Source organism: Echinops telfairi, unplaced genomic scaffold (genome assembly GCF_000313985.2).
Source record: "Echinops telfairi isolate 266 unplaced genomic scaffold, ASM31398v2 ScPeMD7_3533;HRSCAF=4204_0, whole genome shotgun sequence".
Taxonomy (NCBI): Eukaryota; Metazoa; Chordata; class Mammalia; order Afrosoricida; family Tenrecidae; genus Echinops; species Echinops telfairi.
In genome coordinates, this window is record NW_022107431.1 from 105,280,705 (window position 1) to 105,297,243 (window position 16,539).

General features: G+C 37.3%; 1 protein-coding gene across 1 annotated transcript in view; it reads right to left on the reverse strand.

Moving 5' to 3' along the window:
- The window catches only part of COL19A1 (collagen type XIX alpha 1 chain), a 423,669-nt gene that overhangs the window by 393,658 nt on the left and 13,472 nt on the right, over positions 1–16,539 (reverse strand). The window contains exons 2-3 of the mRNA XM_045294677.1: positions 12,024–12,098; positions 10,943–11,042 (exon numbers count right to left, since the gene is read on the reverse strand). Coding sequence (XP_045150612.1) covers positions 10,943–11,042; positions 12,024–12,098 — 175 coding nt within the window. The remainder of the gene's footprint in view (positions 1–10,942; positions 11,043–12,023; positions 12,099–16,539) is intronic.

Below are 16,539 nucleotides of genomic sequence, written 5' to 3' on the forward strand. Positions count from 1 at the left end.
AATTAAATGCTCATTTACTAGCTGAAAAGTGGGTGATCAGATCCCAGCCTGAGAGATCTGTAAAACAGGTCTGGTGATCAGTTTCTGAACAGTCGCAACCTTGAAAACGCTACAGTCCATGGGGTCGCCCTGAGTCAGAAGCAACTCTGAAAATAGCAACTAGTGGAGCGAGAGGAGTAAACGTGGTCAGTAAGTAACATTATTCTTTGTAGTAGGATGGGGGTAAAGGGAAAATGTTTCTAGAGCAGGGAAGGATTCAGCACATGTGTCGAGTAAGAACCCAAAATACTGAGGAGGGAGCAGGGAAGACCGAAGAGTAAGGGGTTTCAGATGGATCAAGGGCTTAGGGGAGCTGGCTGGAAGAGGATTAACAGCACAAGTGAAGGGGTTAACCTCTGAAAGCAGGAGAATGGCCTCTGGAGGAAACAGCTGGAGCACAGAAATTCGGAAATGGTTAAAGGAACTTAAGAGGGTTCAAATAAGAGGAAGGACTCAGACACAAAACATCTGGTCAATTCAATCTCATATTCATCCAACCAGATGTTAATTAATTCTGCATGGCACCACATGTGTCAATGTTAATTAAATTTTTCACTGGTAGATATCTCTATGGTGAGAGAAGTTATTAAAGGCAATTGTTTTACTTTTAGCTTTAAATTGTAAAAATTCCACCTTATCCGGCACCAATATAGGAAATACAATGCTAACTAAAATGATGCATTGGCCAAGGAGAATCAAGCTTATGTCAGTCACACGAATCAAGACAAACATTTTTGCTCTCACATTTTTTTTCTGATTAGTCTTTGTGGCCAACATGAAAGAAATGCCAAACTGGTAGGTTATTAGTTGACACAACTATTTTCCTTTTAGTTGGCATCAGTTTTAGAGTTTCTCATTGAAATCACAATTACAGTATATTATCTGAGTCTATGTTTGTCAATGATAATTAAACTAGCCAAGGTACTATTGGTGATATTGAGTCTTAACAATGCATAAAAATATCTTCTTAAAAGTTACTCTTAAGCAGGAATACTATAAAACATCATGCATTACTGAATTCAAGTCTGTGGCTAACACAAATTTCAGGTCATGCTAATCTATCTGCTTACAATCATGATAATAGCAATATTTTTGCAACCACTTAATGTTAATAACTAATTAGTCCCTGGAGCATTTTTTTATGTTCCAAATAAGATTAAAGATGTTTGAAGTATGTGCTTACATGCCCTCTTTCTTTTGTACATTCTTTAAACCTGCAGTGTTAATTCCACAGATACATACATACAAACAAAATCTCTGCTATCACAAGTTGATTCACTGGATTAAAAAGAAATCAAATATGCAATCCAACCGTTCTTGTTAGTTTCCATGGAGTTGTCTCTGACTAATGGTGGCACCCTGGATGCAGAGTAGAACCCCCATTAGGTTTTCAAGGCAGTTATTTCAGAAGCAGATTGCCCTACTTTACTTCTGAGGCCCCTGTGGGTAAGTTTGAACAGGCAGCCTTTCATTAGTAGGTCAGTCCTATACCATTTGTGCCACCCGTAAATTCCACAATCTATGAGCAGAGTTGGATTAATCAGTTCTATCAACATTTCCCAAGAAATTATCAGAACAGCACATCATAGTTGCACTACTTTACGATGAGATTCCCATTACTAGAACTCTTACCTAGCACACATTACTAGTACTGCATTGCTCTCAAGTGAAATCACCTAGGGCCATTGCAAAATATGATCACTCACATTAAAGTAGACAAAGTAAAATAAGAAACTGTTTTGGATTTAGAGACAGAGAACCTGAGTTCTAGACCCAGGCCTTCTACACATACTGTATTTGGAGTTTTAGACAAATTAATTTCATGGGACCCACCTTTATGCATCTGTAAACATGGTGATATAATTCCTAGACCATATGGTTGTTTTGGGGACCAAATAGCATAATAAGTCCGCCCACCCACTTAGATGATGTCAATTCTTATGAGTGTGACCTGATATAACAAAGTGGAGCTCCTCTGCGGGTTTACAGACTACGCATCTTTATGGGAGCACACAGCCTGGTTGCTCTCCCGGGAGTGGCTAGGGAGTTTGAACTGCGACATTCTAACACCTGTTTACCCAGTACCACCACCAGGGCTACTTAAGAAAGTAAAGGCACTTTGTCAATCACAAAGCATTACACATACATCAGGTGATCTTGCAAGGATCACTATCATCAATGAAAAGTGCTTGACTTATAGTATTCATATACTTATATGTAAAGAAGACCAAAATCTTCACAACTGAACCAATAGGCAACATCATGGTAAACAGAAAAGGTTGAAGTTTTCAAGGATTTTGTCTTGCTCCTGCAAGAAGCAGTCAAGATATGAAGTGACAGTTGGCATTGTGGAAAAGTGCCGCACAAGAATTCTTTAGAGCAGCGGTTCTCAAACTGGATCGCGACTCCTTTGGGGGTTGAATGACCCTTCCACAGGGGTCGCCTGATTCATAACAGTAGCAAAATTCCAGTTATGAAGTAGCAACGAAAATAATTTTATAGTTGGGGAGTCACCACAACATGAGGAACTGTATCAATGGGTAGCGGCATTAGGAAGGTTGAGAACCACTACTTTAGAGTATTCAAAATCAAGGATGCTACTTTGAGGACAAAGTACATCTGACCCAAGCCATGGTATTTTCAACTGCATCATATGCATGTGAAAGTTGGATATTGGATGAAGAAGATCAAAGAATTATCAATGAAATTGAATCGTGGTGCTGGAGAAGAATATTGAAAGTACCATGGACTGCTAAAAGACAAACCCATCTGTCTTGGAAAAAGTATAGCCAGAGCACTCCTCCTAGAGCAGCGGTTCTCAACCTGTGGGTCACAACCCCTTTGGGGGTCAAATGACCTTTTCACAGGGGTCACCTGATTCATAACAGTAGCAAAATTAAAGTTATGAAGTAGCAACAAAAATAATTTTATGGTTGGGGGGGGGTCACCACAACATGAGGAACTGTATGAAAGGGTCGCGGCATTAGGAAAATTGAGAACCACTGTCCGAGAGGCCAGGAGGGCAAGACTTACATACTTCAGACATGTTGTCAGGAGAGACTGGATGCTGGAGAAGGACCTTGCGGCGATTGGTAAAGTGGAGTGACCACAAAAAAGAGGAAGGCCCTGCACGAGATGCATTGACACAATGGGTGTGAGGATGGACTCCAGAAGAGGGGCGTTGTAAGGATGGTGGTGTTTCGTTCTCTTGTGCACAGGCTCTCCATAGCTGGAACCAACTGACGTCCCTAACAACAACATGGCCAATAGCGTATCTGGAGCACCGGAAGTACTGTGTTTAAACATTTCAGCTCTAGCTGAAAAGTCCATTGTTGAAACCCAACAGTTGCTCTCTGGGGGAAAGTCTGCTTCCATAAAGATGCCAACCTTAGCAACACAATGAGCCAGTGCTGCTCTGTCCTCTAAGGTCAAAATTAGTCGAAATCGACTCCTGGCAATAGGTGAGTATGGGTACAGTAAATGTCTTCTCCTGAATTCCCCTGCGGTAAAAGGTCTAATAAAGGAATTAGAAGTAAAGTGCCTTATATTGATGTGTGAGCAGGTGAAAGACGAAGCTTTCTGCTCCTTCAAAGAATTACAGTCTCAGAATCTCAAAGGGTCAGTTCTACTCCTCTCTATTGGGTTACTATGAATCAGAAGTGACTGGAGGAAAGTGAGGGATGTTTCCTTTTGAGTGTGCTGGTAAAAAGGGATTCATGGACACCGAACATATATAAATGAATATACAATCTACCAATATAATTTAAATACTCCTTAAAATGTTTAAATCAAAAGTCTTGTCAATTCAACTAAAATATAGAAAGCACTGCTTTGTATCAGGAATCACAGTGGACAAAAGCATTAATTAATTGGCTAGAAGCCCTACTTTGTCGCTCCTAATCTGAAAAAATTCTCCATCAGGTCAGTTTGCTTAACCTTCCCTTCTAAGAGATTGATAGTTTTGACATGGATAAGGGAATTTAAAAAAATAATAAATGAAAAAATAATAATACATGCCAGATCATATGATACTAAAATAAGAAGTCCATTGCCTATTTTGATAAACATATACCCTAATGAGAGTTTTATGACCATTCTAGCTTTAGACTTCCACCAAATGACTATGCACCAAATGCAAATGGAGTACTTATGGCCCACTAATAGGATTATATTGCCTACTAATAATGTAAATAAGGTAGTTGGCACCCTTATGGGAGTCAGACCAGGCAAATATGGCATATAGTACCCCAAGAAGGGATTGGTCTATCTTGCCATCTTACTATGCTTAAAATGAGCCATCCCAGATGCAGCGTCCTCACAATCACCAAGAAAGAAGAGCCAGGAGTGGAGTGCATCCTTTGGTTCTGGGATCCCTGTGCTGAGAACCTGCTAGACTGAGAAGTCAGAGAGAGAGAGAGAGACTAAGCAATGTAACACTGGATGCCAACAAGAAGCAGCAGTATAGAAATGACAGCAAAGGCAGCAGAACTCTGACTCAGGGAGAGAAAGATGAGTGAGTCTGGGCAGGAGGCTTTTGGTGAAATAGGGTACCTTCAAACACTTAGCTGAGATAGAAGGCTCATGTAGAAAGAGAATTGAGTGCCTTTGGACAGAAGGTTTGCTAGTGGAACTTAGAGGCCAAGGGGCCAAGAGTCTTGCTTAAGGGTACATCTGTAAAAGGATGTCCTTACCAAACTGAATCCTAAATCATTTCTAATCCTCAATAGCAACCTGTTTCTTCCCCAGTAAATTCCCATAATCATGAGTATTGTCTAAATTCTACGTCTACTGCAATGAGTTATTGAATCCAGCAGAATATCAGGGAGTGCCCTGGGAGGGAGAGCTGGAGTCAGAATGGGTAAAAAGTTTGGCGAGACAAGGTAAGTCTAACCTCTGCTTCACAGCAATCAGCCTTTGATGGATGGTGATGAGGATTCTCTTCCCCTCATGAAGTTAGGAGAGGTCCCACACCTCTACCATGCCATTTTTACACATTCCAAATATTAGAGTTTTTTCCTTCCTTGTACATTTAAAGTACTAACTCAGTGTTTCCCAAAGCTAGAATGACCCCGGAGGATTGCAGAGGTAGATACCTACACTTTAGCCTCAATAATGGACTATAGTACAAGAGTTTTTCATTGACAACAGGGTGCTGGGTAATTTTTTTTTTCTGAAAAGGGGGCATCGTAGGCCAAATAAAATTGGAAACTTAAGTGACTAACTATATACTTGGTATTATAATGAAGTTTTTTTTTCCCTTTTCATGTCTGTGAATGAAGATATCACATATGGCTTAGAGGCAAGAACCATGTTTTACAGTTTCTTCTGCAAACTCATCATTCTGTTTCAACAAGTCAAATCAGAAACATGCCCATTTTGTTTCAGAAATGAGGACCTATACACTTCTCCTTAGAAAATTTATATACCTTGAGCCTAAAAAAAGTTGCTTTTAAGTGAATTTCAGCTTCTCATGTGCATTTTATTTTATGTGAACTTTCTTTTTGTTAATTTAATTGTTAAGAATATATCATTTGAAGGGAATAAAGAAGAAACCACTGATTCTTACAATAAGAGTTTAGATTTTTAAATAGATAAGTCTATTTATACTTTATTTACAATCCACTAGAAAGACAAAAATATTTTAATTTTGTAAGATTTTTTCCATTGGCAAATGGTGGCATACATTAAACTAAAAAATGTTATAGTGACTTTAAAATAATTTCTATAAGGGAATAGGGCAAATGTTCAACCCCCCCCCAAATTTTTAATTAAAGTAATACAATTATAGAATTTATACATATGTAATCAATTAATTATCCCCATGCTCCTTTCTATCGTGTCGATTCTGGCTTAAATCGACCCTATAGGACAGAGATAAAAATTGATTTACTTAAATTAAAGGGTAACCATATAAATGTATTCAAACTTGTTCACTGGAAGTACTGAACTGATAATATTTCACATGAAAATGTATTTTAGAAGCTATTTCTGAACTAAGTAATTTGTTCTTAGCACATATTACCATCCTTCATAGGAATTCTTCTAATTTTGAGGAAGCAAGTATTTGCAGGAAGTCTGAAAATCTGTATACATGACATCTTAAAAATTTTGTTCTATAGAATATAAATAATTTTAACTACAATTTCATGATTTAAAGATTAAGCCATTATAAACCTAACAGATTTTTCAATTTAAGAATGAATGCATGACTTAATGACTCACTTCACACTTGGTATGCCAAACTGTAAGTAAGGAAATAAGGTGATGATATTATGAATTATGTGCCATAGCCAGTCAATCAAATAAAAACAGCTGGGCATTTTTTCCCGCTAAGTCACGTTTCCTTATATAGAAAACTTTCCATCTACAAAATTATAGAATGCCCCAAATGAAAACCCAAGGGATGTATAAATAGTCATTCTCTATAGCTTAATGGAATTGTGGAGTAATCCTGCTACTGCACTCAGCAATTAGAAGATTCAGTATCAGAATACTAAGCATACTTTGGGGCCTCAGAATTTAATTGGGAGTTTTGAGAACTTGGAGAGGTTCCAAGGAGGAGCAATAAGTACAAAACATGCGTAAGAGAAGAGGTCCCTGTGAGGGAAGGAATGAAACTATGGAGGGATAACGCAAAACTCATGTGTGATGCTGAAGGAAGTTGAGCCTACATAGGAGAAGGGGTAGAATTTGAATCACATTGCTTATCACTGAATGGTAGAAGGTACTCTTTCAGTTTCTTCTCATTCAAAACAAGAAGTGAGTATAGCTCTTCCTTGTACCAAGTTTTTTTCCAGCGGGCTTCAGAAAGATAAGACTAAACCTGCATTTAAAAGCAAAACAAAACAAAAGAGCCACCACTGCCACCAAGTCAATTCTGACTTAGTGCTACTCTTTGCAGTTTCCTAAATCTTAAGGGAACACACAACCTTATCTCTCTCCTTAGGAGTAGCCAGTAGGTTTAAACCACCACCGACCTTGAGGTTAACAATTCAATGCTTACCTGACAATGCCACAAGGGCCCCTGGGTACCCATAAACACTTGTTGAATAAAAGAACAAATTCCATACTAGACTGTACTCATTATTAAATACTTTATACTGTCTCCTATTCACCTGTTAGTAGAACAGAAACATTTTAAGAACTCCTACAAATATTTATGTAGACTGTAGTTTTTAATTGATATAGTCTTTTAGTTTTTAAAAAAAGCTAAAATAATAAGGCTCAATGCTACCAACACTTTGGGGAAAATACATAGCATGGATGGACAAAACAATGATGAGATATAATTAGTAATTTGCATCAAGATCCCTAAAAAGAACTAGTAATTCTACTTGTAAAAATAAGTTTTTGTGAAATAATCCAATGCACATACAGAAGAACTTCCTATAAATTGTAGTATTATTTATAATAGTGAAATTCTGGAGATGGCATTAAGACCTGTGTAGATGAGAAATACCCACTGAATGAGTCGTAAGAGAGTAGTAAAGATTCCATGCAGATTATGCTGCAATATCCACCCAGATTTCCCCAGGGTTAGGATTAGTTCCACAGGAACTGCTAAGGTCCAAAAACCGTATGACTCCTAAGAAACACTACACATATTTCAAATGTATAATTTAGGGTTTCCAATGTTTATAAAAACATAAACTGCAAATTAGAATAGCTCTTAACATCTATCTCTTTGTGCCCATAAACCAAATAATCTTTGCTTCCAGAGAATAACCCATTTAACAGGAAAGACTTTTGATCAAACATTTATTTATAACAAAAGCTATGGGGCCATAGCTTTGTCATTGTGTCTAGCTCCACTATGCAAGTTCATTAAAAATAAACTCATTTGAATATTACTTAACAGGTAACCTCATCCCCTCACCCTATTTCCATTCTTAGAAACTGTTTCAGTTGTAAAAACCACAAGTTCACAAGAATCACACAGAATCAGAGAGGCTAAAATGTGAAGCACGTATTAGCACTCCTTCCTCACCTCTCTGTGCTTGTGGATTATATAACTCTAATCTGTTGAACTCAATCTGGTTCAGCAAACTCTTTCTCAGCACAATAGTCCAGGCAACAAGCACTGCCTATCAATCACAGAGCCTAAGAGATAAGGCTTGAGCTCAATAATCCATTCAGAAAATTCACTCCCCCGGTACATGTGAAATTGCTATGGGTGTGATGTGCCATTAGAATCAATGGCATGTGGAAGTCAACATTCATCAACTCTCATAAAAGTTCCATTACTGTGAAATTCTTATTGAAGGTAAGTTTCTATAAAAAGCAATTAATAAAAATTAAGTTATGCCAAGAAAATAATATGACCCAAAGTATATATATTTGGGGGTACCTTGTCTCTCAAAATGACACCATCCCCTTCCCTGAGAATTTACCAAATAGAAATTTAAACATAATCCAAGTGTGATCATATAGGAAACATACATGTAGAAGTAATAAATGATTCCTTTCGCCCAATCAAGGATACTTGAAAATACCAGAAGCCAAGGAAGATTCCCCTCAAAGGATAATTGTGGAACACTAGGTGACATGCCATTAAAAAATTTTTCAAAACACCCAAATAATTTACCTATCCTTTGCTATCCCAAGGACTGAAGAATGGGCCTAAGTTTAAAATAAAGCAAAACAGATAAATCCGCTCACACATTCCCCAGGCCTGTACCACTTGTACATATACAATAACATGTCTGGAGGGACTCGGGCATTCCAAGAACCTAAAAGTATAGTTTTGGAATTCCAACATGAAGGTAAACTTAAGACTCTGAGCACTCCCTGTAGTCATCTCACCAATAAACGTGTTAAGCCTCCTCTTTAAGGAATCTCACCAGCAATATGCCAGACCTGTAAAAGCAAGCTCGGGCAGGGAAAGCATCCCTATTTTTCCATATAAAATACCTTCTACTTTTTCCCATGCTGACTCTGCAAGGAAACTTATTTACAAATATATAAATAGCTGCAACTTTACTCCAGTCTCATTGAAAAACCAAAATGGCATCATGCAAGAGAAGCATGCTAGCGCACTTGGCTGAAGGAGTGAAATGTAAGTGGAGATGAGCCAAGATACTTGAGACTCGCCTGTCAGCTTAACCAGATACCCTGCAGTTTCCTGTAGTGGAGGTAGCAAGGTTCTGCTCCGCGCGGAGAATTCACTTACATTAATTGCCCAAGGATAGCGCAGTGATTTGGAGCCAAGCCCATTAAAGAAAATTTTAAATTGTGCCACTATTTGTGGTCTCGCAGATTCAAAAGGGAATAGCATTGTCTATAGGTGGCAGCAAGTTTTTCAACACAACTACTTAAGAAAAGCAAGGATTTCTTACATACAGTTCCAAGGAAACTTAAAAGGTTTTAAATTGGCAATAAGATAACAGGACAAGAATATGCATCTTAACTTGGGGTTTGAAGGAAAAGAATGTGTCACCTTCCTTAATTCCTTAATTAAAGTTATCTACATACTAGTTATAGGAGTCAAATTGGTAGCATTGAATGATGACTACATCTAGTTTAAAATATCTACACACTAAAATAATAATCATAATAGCAATGCTGTTTAAAAGACACACTGTGCCTCTTGGCTTTTCAATACAGCATATAAACATGCAAACATGGTACTACTTGCCGTCGCCAGGGGGTTTTATGTTTGCCAATGAAGCTACCTGAACAGCCACCCACTATAACACACGTCTGTACAGTTACATCTGCTGAAGTGCCCTGCCTGACATTCACCCATTAAAATCCCCTAATGTCAAATTGCTCTCTTCCTTAATACTCTTGTCTCTTACCAATTAATAGACAGTTTACATTTAAGGAGCTACGTAATTAATCTAAAGTTACCTAAACTATTTCAAAATGTGCAATTAAAAACAACAAAGATGACAAAAACCCACACACACTTTTCTCAAGGAAAAAGTGAGCTTTAAGTCTAATTTATATAGAGCATCTGAAAAACAGGCACTGGGATGACAGCTGCTACTTCCCTTTGGCAATTCATAATGCTGAGATTCCCAGTAACTCAAGTACCAGGTTATCCATCAGGAAATGAAAACATTCATATAGGTTTTCATACAAAAACATCGGTGTTGCTTATTAAACCAAATAGGAATTTGGATGTACCTTTTTTCTTATTGCAATGCAATATATGGGTACCTTGGATTCAAAGAACAAACATGATCATCATATATGCTATCTGCCTTCTTGGTGGTTCACGCTTTCTGAATTACTATTTATCCATCTTATATTACCGCCAACAAATGTGGAAGTATTATTGCTGACCAATTGTCAGCATTCAGACAGCAAGTGCTTCTTCTTTTAATTCTAGGTTTATCCATTGAACAATGAAGGCAAAGGTGACAAAAAACAAACCCAACTTTGAAATGAAATAAGTATCAAGATCAAAAATAAATACCGTAATACAGTCTTTCTTTTTAAAAATTATATACTCTCCACAATATATAAAGGAACACATATAAAGGCTAAGTAATTTCTTTCAACATGATGAACAATAGTGAACATTGAAATAAATAAATACAATGAATACTGGTACTTTGTCTCTGAGGGTACATTGTATACATATTATGTCTTAAAATTCACCTATTAAAATTGAAGCTTGGTTTTGTCTACTTTAAACATAAATAATATTTCTCCAAAAGTAGATTAGATTACCATTTTCTGTGTAATCGTGCCTCTACTTATATGTGTATATGGTATGTGCCCATAGAACAAAGAACAAAGTGGCAAGATTATTATAAACAACAACTATAAAATAATACATTCACCACAGTGAACGTAACACAATTAAGAATTTGTTTTATATCTTTTACAAATTATTTAGAATCTCCTTCAGAAACAGTTTATGTAATATTATTAAAAGACTTTTTATTTTACTTACATAGTATCTCTAATGAGAAGCACACTTCCCAGTCTGAAGCAAGCTTTATCACCTTCACAAAATGCACGCCTCAGAGAAAAACTCTCTCCTAAATCAAAACCTGTAAATGTGACAAATGATTCAGTCCAGCAAGTTTTACTAAACTTAGTAAACGTGTAGACATATTGATTTTTTTAAAACATTTTATTAGGGGCTCATACAACTGTTATCCCAATCCATACACACATCAATTGTGTAAAGCGCATTTGTACATCGTTTCCCAAAACATTTTGCGGGGAGGGTGGGGAAAAATGAGGACCTGATGTCGGGGGGTTTAAATGGAGAGAAAATGTTTTGAGAAACATATTGATTTTTTAAATAGGATATTTTCGTTGCCCTTATTAATAGACTGACCTATTGCAAACAAAATCCTGTTGTTTGGGGCCAGCAAAATTCCTTGATTTCATTTTTCTCATTGTAGGGTACAGGAAAAAGAAATTCACTCTGTACAACAATGTATGACTCTCTCTTTTTGAAAGAAAATATTTAAAAATGTTCAAAACACTCAAATATCAATTTTCTTGAATCTAGGAATTTAAAAATAATCAGTGAAGCTCAGCGTAGCAGCCCTCATATGTAAAGACACAGACAACCACTAAATAAATTAAACTACAGCTATTTGATTGAAAACAAAGCAGCTTTGAAAATATGTATCCTTGGTAGAAATATGTAATAACGGATAAATGCCTGGATTTCAAATGTAACACATGGATTACAATAGTATGGTTGTCTGGTATGTGTGTCACTACAAGTGTGACTATTTGGAGCATGAGATCTTTCTTTCCTACAAATGTACTTTCTTTTCAAAATTTCTACAATGAATCCAGTTTTTAAAGTTGTATAGAGCTTTACTGAGGAGGTTGAAATGTGGTTTTCAATAGAACTATGCCCTTAATATATTTTCTACAGAATAATGTTTACTATCATTTTTATATTGATGGTATAGTCTTAAATTGCTATTTCTAGGAAAAACAAACAATGCATTACATAGCTAGCAATGATTTCACACAAAATTCTACTTTGTGAAGGATTATATGCTTACCTGAAATTTCAAGTTTGTCTCTGCTGCCTTGTTTAAGCTGATATCCATCTGCTCTCAGTATAGGACATAGATTTTCTATTTTTAAAAAAAGCATACTTTCCATCAAATTTTTCAAATAAATGTTATTTAAGCAATACAATTAGACATGCAAGACAAAAACAGAAATAAATTGAACCATTTCTTAAGTTTCTATAAAATGCGGATGAGAATGTTACGTACTTCACAGTGTATTTGTGAGGATTAATTTAGTTATGTAGGTAAATTCTTAGAACTGTGCTGACATAGGTGAATACTTATGTTAGCTAGTATTATTACTATTATTTCAATACTGTTGCTATATACTTGACCTTAAGAAATTGGCTACCTATAATAGCATCATTAAATTTTCATATTCAAAGTTAATTCTAATATTAAGACAGACTATTACTATAGTCTAATAAATATTTTGTTCAGATTTTGGTGTCATTTGATGTGAAATCTTAGAACAGAAGATTATATAGGTGGATGCTATCAAAATAAAATTAAAAAGCAATATGCCAACACCTTTGCCATATAAAAAGTAGCCTAAAATTAAGTAGTATGATTTCATACACTTTACTACTACACAATACTAATATACACAATTTACATGTGTGCACTACACTTTTATTATCTGGGGATGTATTTCTTTCAGGCTAGATTCTAGCAGGGAGCTCTGGTGGCATAGTGGCTATTAATTGAGTGGCTTACCACAAGGACGCAGCTTGAAAATACTAGCCACAACTGAAGAGAAAGAAAAGGCTTTTCCACTATCATGATCCCAATTTTACCTTGCAAGTCTGGCTAGACCAGAGGATGTACACTGGTACAGATAGGAACTGGAAACACAGGGAATCCAGGATGGATGATCCCTTCAGGACCAGTGGTGTGACTGGCGATACTGGGAGGGTAGAGGGACGGTGGGTTGGAAAGGGGGAACCGATTACAAAGATCTACATGTGACCTCCTCCTTGGGGGATGGACAACAGAAAAGTGGGTGAAGGGAGACCTTGGACAGGACAAGATATGACAAAATAATAATTTATAAATTATCAAGGGTTCATGAGGGAGAGGGGAGCGGGGAGGGAGGGGGAAAAATGAGGACCTGATGCCAGGGGCTTAAGTGGAGAGCAAATGTTTTGAGAATGATGAGGGCAATGAATGTACAAATGTGCTTTACACAATTGATGTATTTATGGATTGTGATAAGAGTTGTATGAGCTACTAATAAAACAATTTAAAAAAAAAGAAAAGGTTTTCCATTCTCGTAAATGTTTACAGTCTCGGAAAGCCACAGAGGCAGTTCTACCCTATTCTCTAGGGTCGCTGCGAGAGGAAACTGACTCGGTGACATGAGTGAGTGAGGTTCCAGGAATGCAATAGATAGAAAAACTGCAACCAATTTTCACACTATCCTAAAGTAACTATACAACTGAACAATCTACTATCACATCTCTAACATTCCATGTCTAAAATTCATGCTTGGAGTTTAATGAACTTTTTTTTTTTAATATTGAAGAGTGATAAACTGCTTAAAACTAAACTGACCTCCTAATCTGTGGGAAGAGAAATTTGCCAATATCACTAGTTCAATGGGTGAGTACCACAGCTCTTAACAAATGTTAGGACTTAACATTTCTTAATAAAATCACAGACTTCAGGGATGGTGATAAGACATCCTCTTAATATTGTTAACCCAAAGAATAAGCCATATTCCAAACGGTCCTACCTACTCAGGTTTAAAAGTGGCAAATAAGCTGCAACACACATTTTGATCATTCAGATTTTGCAAAGTGACATTAGCACTGAATAATCTTAGAAGTTCTTATAACAGAAATCAGAATGTATTTCTAGGTCCTAAAATTTAGGACAGTAAAATCATTGGATGTTTTATAAACATTACCATCTGTTGATCTGAATGCACAGTAATTTTTATAAAAATCAAGCATCTCATCTAAGATCTTTGTATACTGAAGTACCACTAAAAAGGTAAATATAGTTCGTTTCAGCAACAGAAGTTGACAAGGATATGAAGTAACAACTTGGGTGAGTGGAATGAGTATCATCACGTTAGAAAATTGTTGAGTAGCATTCACTAACGCTCAACACACACACCTGCTCTATGACCTAGAAATTGAATGACCTAAGAACTATGAATATAAATACAAGGGTAATAAATGAGATTAATGCTAAATTCTTCAGAATGCTTGTAGGAAAGTCCCAACAGATGATCAGTAAAACAATTCTCAAGAATAGAAAGGGACTTTCCACTCTGACACTTGGTTAATGAGGGGAAGATATGCTGGCCTACTACCAAGTTGGAAAGAGTATATATCTTATTTAAAGGTCTTAATGAGTATACAATGATGCCAACGTAATAAAATTGTCACTTTGAACCAAATGCGCCTCTAAGACTCATGAAGTCAAATGATTGTGTCTTGAATCTAACCCCAATAATTAACATCTAGCTTTAATTTGTTTTGTGATAATTTTTCACAGCATAGCACATATTATAAACATATGAAATTACATTTGATTTTCATAAACAGAGATTTCCAGGAGAGAGATGCTTTCATAAATATTGCTGGACATGTGGAAGTCCATTCATTTCCATGGTTGGTTAAGACTGGGCCACTGAACTCTTTTTTTTTGTTTTGTTTTGCTTGGGTTTTTTTTAATCGTTTTATTAGGGGCTCATATAACTTGTATCACAATCCATACATACACCAATTGTGTAAAACACATTTGTACATTCATTGCCTGCATCATTCTCAAGACATTTGCTCTCCATTTAAGCCCCTGGCTTCAGCTCCTCATTTTTTAAACTGTACTATCTCTGGAGATTAGATTCTTCCACTTCTTTAGGATTTGCTCTCTTCCTCTTTGTTACTGTTATTTTTAGTATTTTTATTTTACTAGTGTAATATATTGAAAGTTTTAGGTCACCGCTTTAACCCAGACACCCAGTCTAGATGCACCTGCTACGGTCACGTCACTATTGGTCTATATGTCTCGGAAGTGCATCCGTGATTCTCCTCCAGGCTCCCAAACTATCACATGGAGCTCCTGAGGAGACCATATCACTCCCACACTCCCACACTCTCTGTACTAACCCTATGCCTGGTGGCATAGTGGGTACACATTGAGCTGCAATCCTCAAGTCAGCAATTTGAAGCCACCAGTCCCCCATGGGAGAAAGATGGGGCTTTCTGCTTCCATAAAGAGTTACAATCTCTTGGGAACTCAACAAGGCAGTCCTATCCTGTCCTACAAGCTTGCTATGAGTTTATCCCTGTACCAGGCCCTCTGCAACGCCAACACCGCTATACTACTCAAGTGCCAGCTGCCAACCCTCTTCCCCACCCAAATTGGGATTGCCAATTTTCACTGTTGACAACGAATCCTCCCACTAGCATACCCTTACCCAGCCTCATAACCCATATGCCCATTTTCAGGAGCTATGGGGTTCACCTAAAGATAATCAGAGCTGGGGAAGAGGGTGGGGTGGAGACCTGTGGTGAAGCATTGCTCTCCCATGGTTTATACACGGCCTTTCTCTTGACTCGGTGGTCACTTTGGGTCTCCAACCCTTCAATGTCCAGAGACCCAAGATGGTCAGCTTCATTTGCTTATTTTCTTGTGACTTTTTTCTGTGGGAGGCTGGGAGTTTAGGAGCTGTTTAAATTACCATCTTGTTTCTCCTCCATGACATAGCAATTGTGATGTAATGTACATCTCATTTTTTCAGTAAGGCGCTGGTGCCTTTAAGCTCTATAGGTGAGATTTATCGTGTTGGTTAGATAGAAGGGAATCCCTTCAGGTTTTGTCCCTTCAAACAACTGCTGGGAAAACCCAACATGGCCAAAGGCACTACCAGGATTCCACCACCAAAGATGCCTAGCTTGGGATCTCTCGCAGATGTTAAGCACACCGGGATCCCTCGCAGATGTTAAGCACATTCAAATATATTCAACAAATTCTTGCTAAGATGTCGCCAGGGATTGTCACACCCTTTTACTTGACTTGCTTTGAAGGATCTGGACAGCTAGCCAGGTTGAAGGATATTAAAAGAAGGCAGCTAGTTTAGATTTTATCTAGATTCCCTACAGAAGGAAAGCAAAGGGCATTTATAGAGGTCTAAATACAGGCATGTCCATATGTAAATATATTTATTTATGATGATGGGGAAATTGATCTATGTGCATACATTTATAGGTTTAGTATTAAGGTAGGAGATGGACATTGGGCCTGCACTCAAGTACTTCCTCAATGCAAGAACACTTTGTTCAATTAAACTGGCATTCCATGATGCTTACCTTCCCGACACGATTGCTGAAGACAAATGGGTACATAAGAAAATGTGGTGAAGAAAACTGATGGAGCTTGGCTATCAAAAGATATAGCCTCTGGGGTCTTAAAGACTTGAAGGTAAACAAGCAGCCATCTAGCTGAGAAGCAACAAAGCCCACATGGAAGAAGTACACTAGTCTGTGCGATC